The sequence below is a fragment of the Balaenoptera musculus genome, chromosome 14 (genome assembly GCF_009873245.2).
Source record: "Balaenoptera musculus isolate JJ_BM4_2016_0621 chromosome 14, mBalMus1.pri.v3, whole genome shotgun sequence".
NCBI classification, from domain to species: domain Eukaryota; kingdom Metazoa; phylum Chordata; class Mammalia; order Artiodactyla; family Balaenopteridae; genus Balaenoptera; species Balaenoptera musculus.
In genome coordinates, this window is record NC_045798.1 from 7,760,020 (window position 1) to 7,767,941 (window position 7,922).

The 7,922-nt window shown below is 39.7% G+C and overlaps 1 protein-coding gene across 12 annotated transcripts in view; it reads left to right on the top strand.

Moving 5' to 3' along the window:
• Window positions 1-6,728, top strand: part of CLIP1 (CAP-Gly domain containing linker protein 1) — a 125,735-nt gene extending 119,007 nt beyond the window's left edge. For 9 of the 12 annotated variants that reach the window (XM_036823884.1, XM_036823895.1, XM_036823891.1 and 6 more), the window contains 6 exons: window positions 710-827; window positions 905-1,055; window positions 1,610-1,659; window positions 3,012-3,017; window positions 4,093-4,217; window positions 5,020-6,701. In XM_036823884.1, coding sequence (XP_036679779.1) covers window positions 710-827; window positions 905-1,055; window positions 1,610-1,659; window positions 3,012-3,017; window positions 4,093-4,217; window positions 5,020-5,245 — 676 coding nt within the window. In that variant the 3' untranslated portion in view covers window positions 5,246-6,701. Of the gene's footprint in view, window positions 1-709; window positions 828-904; window positions 1,056-1,609; window positions 1,660-3,011; window positions 3,018-4,092; window positions 4,218-5,019 lie in introns of all 12 variants that reach the window. The other 3 variants (XM_036823888.1, XM_036823893.1, XM_036823890.1) reach the window with 2 other exon arrangements.
• Window positions 6,729-7,922: the final 1,194 nt, after the last annotated feature.

Consider the following 7,922-nt stretch of genomic DNA (forward strand, 5'->3'; position numbering starts at 1 on the left):
CCTCCAGATGCCCCTTGGCTTCCATTCTACACCTGGAAATCCATCTTCACATTTCCGTTCTAGCCTTTATGTCATTACCTTTGATTTCTATGAGCAACTTAATGTCTGTCCTCTTCAGAGTCTATGGACGAAAAGTAATAATCCTTCCGTTTGAATAGTGGTAATAATCTCTGCTACTGTTTTGGCCCAGAAGATCTCCAAAACACACTCTTGGAACTTGCTGAAAGTTACTGAAATTAGTGAGAACCAATCGATACTTCCAGCATAAAACTGCTCTGCATGACATCTGTTTAATCGCTTTGCATGTGTGTATTTTAATTGTTGTTATTGCTTGGTAATGATTTATTCAAGAAGTAACAGAATTCATCTGGGGGGGCTTAGATTTTTAAAGTAATTATTTGGGGGTGTAACAGTCTTGTTTTTTAATTCTGCGTCTTCCAAAGTTATTAACTTGTTTCTTTAAATTCAAACGGATACAATGATATGCAGATTCTGGCATGTCTCTGCATAGGTAAACTTTTTCTCCCCTCACAGTAAGTAAAATTTCAAGTAACATTCTGCAAGCATAATAGCCTTAACCCCCTGTAAAACTTCCCCGTGATACTTTCTCCCTGTATATTAGCTAAAGTTGCGCGTTTGTTCTAGGACAGTTGTACACTGACCGCTCTCTCGGTTCATTTCTGGAATTTTTAACTCTTTGATCTTTTAGAGAATCCAAGCTAATAAAAGACGCAGATGAAGAAAAAGCTTCCTTGCAGAAATCCATCAGTATTACTAGTGCCTTACTCACAGAAAAGGATGCAGAGCTGGAAAAGCTGAGGAATGAGGTAGAGTACCACCTCGGGGACCCTGGCGGTACCCGTCTGTGTTCCGACCGGAAGCTAAGCCCAGCCGTGTGTTTCAGGTCACAGCGCTCAGGGGAGAGAACGCCTCCGCCAAGTCCTTGCGCGCGGTCGTTCAGTCTCTAGAGTCCGACAAGGCGAAGCTTGAGCTCAAGGTAAAGAACTTGGAGCTTCAACTCAAAGAAAACAAGAGGCAGCTCAGCAGCTCGTCAGGTAAAATGGCCACGTGCTTCCTCCCGACCCCGCTGCTTGCCGCGGACGCGGGGTTCGTGGCGGGCGCGTGCTTTGTAGGCGGCGGCCGCGCCGCGCCGCGCCGACGGGGCCGCTCTGTGCCGGGGTCGCCCGCCTGTAGTCGGATGAGGCCCCACGCAGAGGGGCGCGCCTGCCTGTCCCCAGTTCCGGACCTTCCGTGGGCCTGAGCATCGGCAGGAGTTTATATAAGACAGTGGGTAATAGCTGCCATCCCAGCAGCAGCCGCGGCCTCTGCAGGTGCCCTGCCGGGGAGGAGGAAATGACGGCCGTGATCGTGACCGTGACCGTGACCGGCGTTCCTCCCCGCAGTGGGCCGGCCTGAGAGAGGACGACCATGTCCGAGGGGTCCAGAGAGGAGACAGGCACTTCAAACGTGTTCTCAGAGAGGCGCATGTGGGGCTCCACATGAGAATGTGTTTCTAACACTGGCCCTTTCAATGCAATAACAAGGAAATAAGATTGTAATTTTTAAAAAAATTCCCCCTCCACTTTTTTTTTTTTTTTTTTAATATAAGGTAATACTGATACTCAGGCAGAAGAGGACGAAAGAGCCCAGGAGAGTCAGGTAATATTCCTTCCTTTTGCTTTGCTTACTTGCTATTTTTAAAAAATCATTTAATCTTTTGAATAGGTAATATATTAATATGTTCTAAACATTAAACAACGTTAAAAATACGTACAGTAAAAAAAAAAAAAAAATCTCCCTCCAAACACCATCTCTCTCCTGCTCAGTTCCCAACCCCCCAAACAAGTAATCAGGGTTATTAACGTCTTTTTTAATTTTTTCAGAGATTTTTTTAAATGTACATACAAGCCAAGACTAATACAGTCTTTCCCCCTCCTTTTTTTTTACACAAATGGGGGCATATTACATAAACTGATCTGCACTTAGCTTTTTATAGCTGTATGGTATTCCATTATATGGGTGTACCATAATTTAATCAGGCCTTATTGGTTGACATGACATTTGGGGTGTTTTCTGATCTTTTAGATGTATTATAAACAATGCTATAATGAACTGTCTTGAACACCTATCATTTTACAGACATACTAATATTTCTTTAGGATAAATTTCTAGAAGTTGAATTGCTCCATAAAAGTTTCCTTCCTCATCTTTACCTTAAAAAGACAGGGTTTTTTTTTTTTTTTTTTTAAAGAACAGTATCTCCTTTTTTATTTTTTTTTATTTTTTAAATTTTATTGATTTATTTATTTATGGCTGTGTTGGGTCTTCGTTTCTGTCCGAGGGCTTTCTCTAGTTGCGGCAAGCGGGGACCACTCTTCATTGCGGTGCGCGGGCCTCTCACTATCGCGGCCTCTCTTGTTGCAGAGCACAGGCTTCAGACGCGCAGGCTCAGTAATTGTGGCTCACGGGCCTAGTTGCTCCGCGGCATGTGGGATCTTCCCAGACCAGGGCTCGAACCCGTGTCCCCTGCATTGGCAGGCAGATTCTCAACCACTGCGCCACCAGGAAAGCCCCAAGACAGGGTTCTTGAAAACTGTTTCCTAAAGCCAAAATTATCAAAATAGCCTTAGTTTTAAAAATGGTATTATATGGAGGCAAACTATTCTGTTTTTGGAAATGTATAGCCCACAAGCAACAAACATCTATTTTCAATTTTTATTATATATTTTGGACATACTTACCCCATTCAAAATTCAAAGGTACAAAAGCCTTCTTTGACTTTTAAATAAAAGAGAAACTCAGTGCATTAGTGATTTGTTTTAGTTATGACATCTCCTTTGAAAGGCATGTAAGGATTCAACGCACAGCCTAATTTACCCTGAATAGCATAGTCTCTGCTTAGTTTGTATGTCTGATGAGCACAAACTTAATTCACAATGTTTTCTCTTTCCCCCTTCCTTTCTGCTTCCGTTTGTTTCATCTGCCACTGCCAACACTTTTCTTCCAATCAGCAAATGGTTTGTTTTATGTTTCCTAATTTGTGAGCACGTGTGTGTGTGTGGTTTCCCACTGTACTTACATCCATTTTGTGGCTTTTTCCCCCCTTTCTGATATGTATCTGCTAACAGGATAATGTCTTTAGAAAATACAGTTTGAGCAGTGAGATGAGATTCAGTGGGTCTTGCCTTCAATGGCAGAAGAGAGATTCTGCAGAGAATCACAAAGCTAGTGATTTCTAGCTTTGTTTCATAACTGCCCCAGCAGGAAAAAAAGGCCAAATATTTCTTTAAAAAGTGAATATGTATGTATGAATATATACACACACACAGATGTATTTTTTAACACTGTAAAATGGAATTTTTTTCCCAATGGACATTTAGAGAAATGAGACCTTTGTATTTGTAGAAGAGGGAAGAAACTTACTGATTTTTTTCTTTTCTTGGCTGTGCCATGTGGCATGTGGGATCTAGTTCCCTGACTGGGGATCGAACCCTCTCCCCTTGCATTGGAAGCGCAGAGTCTTAACCACTGGACCATCAGGGAAGTCCCGAAACTTAATAACTGATTTTAAATTAAAGTGCCCTTGCTTTGCAAGTTTAGGACAAGAGCGTTTCCTCCTGGTGGGCAGTCATCTCGTTATCCCACTGCCCCAATTCTGCGCCCAGGTGGCCTGAATGCTGCCCGTTTAGTGTGTGGCCACACCTCCTCAGGTGAAAGAGAGCTTAAGCCTTCTCTTTAGAACGCCTTCCTTTTTCTCTGAAGACCCATTTACCATCCCACCATGACTAATAAGTGAATGTTAAATCGTAGTTGGAGGAGAATTTCCATGAGCTTTTTGAAATCTACAGAACATAAAAGTCCTGGCTTAGTTGTAGTTTAGTGTAGCAAGTAACTGGTTACGCTTTCTGTACAGTGTGTGTGTGTGAACATAATGTAAAACACGGTTGAGTCACGGCTGCTGTGGGCCCCTGCGACTCCAGCATATACTCTGTAGCCACAGCCTGAGAGTGTACTTGTAGACTGCTTGATGCTCCAGCGAACACACTTCAGACATTTTACACATCTGCTTTTGTTTTTTCCCTAAAAAATCAGATCGATTTCCTAAATTCAGTAATAGTGGACCTTCAGAGGAAGAATCAGGATCTCAAGATGAAGGTGGAGATGATGTCGGAAGCAGCCCTGAATGGGAACGGTGACGACATGAACAATTACGACAGGTATTTCACGTCCAGCGATACTGAGCGGAACCTTAGTTCCATCTAAATAAATGTGTGTTTTTAAAGTTAGGTTCTCCAGACAGAGGACAGATATCGCATGATATCGCTTCTAGGTGGAATCTAAAAAAATGGTACAAATGGTACAAACAGAAATAGAGTTACAGTTGTAGAAAACAAACTTACGGTTACCAGGGGGTAAAGGGGGGGGAGGGATAAATTGGGAGATAGGGATTGACATTTACACACTACTATATATAAAATAGATAACTAATAAGGACCTACTGTATAGCACAGGGAACTCTACTCAATACTCTGTGGTGATCTATATGGGAAAAGAATCTAAAAAAGCGTGGAATTATGTATATGTGTGGCTGATTCACTTTGTGTACAGCAGAAGATGACACAACGTTGTAAATCACCTATACTCCAATAAAAATTTTTTAAAAAGAATATATATATGTATAACTGAGTCACTCTGCTGTACAGCAGAAATTAACAAAACGTTGTAAATCAACTATACGTCATCAGTAAAATTAAAAAAAAAAAAAGTTAGGTTCTCCAGTGGATTGGAGAAACAATTGCTTTGTGGTTATTTGGCCATAAATTGACTTCCACAAATCTGGCAAGAGAGTGAAAATGGTTTGATGTGAAAATTTAAAATGTGGACCGTAGTACTTAAACACTTGAGGCTCCCAGACTTAGCCATAATTCTTGCTTATTTTTTGTTCATTACAAGTGATACTGTCTCTTGAATTTCTTCTGATGGAGATGAGTTTCTGATTATGCACGTTAACATTTGTAGTGATGACCAGGAGAAACAGTCCAAGAAGAAACCTCGCCTCTTCTGTGACATATGTGACTGCTTTGATCTCCACGACACAGAGGATTGTCCTACCCAGGCACAGATGTCTGAGGACCCCCCCCATTCCACACACCACGGCAGTCGGAGCGAGGAACGCCCCTACTGTGAAATCTGTGAGATGTTCGGGCACTGGGCAACCAACTGCAATGACGACGAGACTTTCTGATGAAGCCTCACATCCAGAACTGGGCTTTCTCAGATGCACTAGCGTTTAGGCAACTGACCACCAGCATTGTGTGTGCAGACTTCAGGAGAACTCATGTTATTTTTGACCCCCCATCAACAAATCTAAGAAAATATTTTGATCTTCAACAAATCTCCCTTTTAGTCTCCCCTTATAAGTTTATCAGTTAGAATAATAAATAGGTGAGTTTTCACCTCTGATTTTGTCTTGATTTTTAAAAAGTATTAACAAGACATTGCACCAGATGCCATTACATTAATTGTCCCTAGGGAGACCTCAGAGAACGACTCCTACCCTCACAGTACCTTATTTAAGTACTTTAAATTATGCTGTTACTTTTCATATTTGCACTAAAATATTTCCAGGCTGTGTTTGTATATTTAGATGTTTTGGTTAAACTTTGACACTGGAATGAGTTGAAAAAATGTGCCACTTTGCATTTTCATCTACTCATTTAAAGTATTTTTTACTTAAAGAAATACCTGAGCTCTTTGCACTACCTGATGTCAGTAGTGCCTTTATTTCAGGCTTGATGATACTTAGGTGTGATTATAAAATCATGAAACAGGTAAAGGGAGGGGGAAGCCCCCAAACTGCTGTGGGGACATTTTATAATCTCTATGCTGCACCCACTTACTCTTCTATGGTGTTTTGTTTATTGGTTTTGCATAATTTCAGCTTATATATTATATGTATATATTTTTGTAAAATTTCTATTTTGGGAAAAAACATATACAATGTGTCTTTCTTTTCAGATTTTTACCTTTATGAAAAAGAAAACACTTAAAATGTTCATCAGGACCTAATGGACTAGGCCAGAAATAGCATCATGTGGCTTTGCAGCTCTTTGTTCTTTGTGTTTTCATTTTATTTCTTTATCAGATATAAATAACTGGGAGAATTTTCTCCAGATTTTTTTTTCCTTCTCCAGCAGATATCCCCAGCAGTCAGTTAATCAGATAATAAGCCACTATAAAACACCTAAATTAACCAATCTACAATCTTTACAAGTTTTTTTTACTGTGTTTTTAGATGAATGTACGATGAGAAATTCAACATTAATAATTTTGGATTTTCTTATCACAAAAAATAAACTGAAGGACCTCAACCACAAGAAGTTTATCAACCAGTTTGAATCTATTTATCTTCATTAGAATGTCTCCTAGAATATGTAAAAAGTAATAAATAAATGTATCTTCCATGAGACATGTATAATAAGAACTTCTATAATTGTATATATGCCTTTGATGTATTTTCCTCTCAAGATTATCAACTATGTGTTTGACAAGTGAAAAAATAAATCTGTAGTCTGTTGAAATGTGGGGTTATAAACATATAATAGGAACTGTTTCACAAACACAATATGTAAAGCAATATTAAAATCTGAGCAAACAGGTGTTCTGTATCTACTTTAATAAATGGTTATTCTTTTTTGCCAGTGTAGTAAACTGGTATTATTCTCAGGTTTATTTGTCATAGTGGTTTTTCTTTAAGTGAGCAAGCACTAGAGACCCAAATAGCAATTTCTACTGCAGTCTGTTGATAAATTGCTTTTAAGAAATTATCTCAAAGCATTCTATGACCCATTCAGCGTAAGATAAATATCCAAGGTGGTTATCCATTGCTATGTCTCACTGTATTACCTGACAGAAATGTAAGTGGCACCATGTAGTACCCACTACCTATTACAGCATGAAGTTTTGGAAGGAAACTCTGTGAAAGCTGTTGTGGTATTTTCCAAAATGATAACTGAACCAAGCAATCTGTTTTATGAGCTCTGACTCCCCCACAGGTAGATATTTCCAAAGCAGAGTTACCAGCTGAACATTATTTTGACCTAAAAATTACCCTGACAGTGGTCCTTGACTTCAGCATTGACCGCATTGATGAAAAGACTCAAAACTATGAACTACATTTGTTGTGGTGACCATTTCACAACATATACATATATCAAATCATTATGTTGTACACCTAAAATTAATATTAAATATCCATTATGTCAGTTAAAAATACATTTTAAAAAGAAAAAAACACTAAACAAGTCTATGATATTTATAGGGCAACTGCGGTAGTATTGCAGTATCTCCGGTTGGGTCTTTACACAAAACACCTCTGTTGATCATTTAGAATCCTGGTCCTGTTTGCAGAGGATCGTTTATCATCCTCGTCTTGCTCGTTTGCACCCACACATGCCTGAGGGTTCGCTAACCATGGGCATTTTTACCTCTTAGGTGGGTGTGCCCTCATTTACCAGTTCAGGACATGGCCTGCTGAGCTCAACATTTATTCTCACAGATGGTGCTAAAATAATACATGTTCTCAGTTGAGCAAAAAACCTGCGCACGTGAGAAGAGTTTGAGATACAGGTTGAGAAGAATCCCTGTGAAAATAGGGTGAGAACTAGGGCATGGAACAGTCTGCATGTGTGGAAACGTTATTTTAAAATTAAATGTCTTCGGTAGAGTCAAGAAGTTGAGAGTGGAAGTATGTAAATATGTATAGTTGATTACTGTATCATCTCCAAATTCCACTCTTTGCTTATTCATACTCCATGGTAATTGCTTAGCGATTCCTTTCTTGGTAACAGTGTATAAAGGGTTGAAGGAAGCCAGACAAGACCAGACATTTTCAAGCCTCTTTCACCAGATCCCAAATAGCC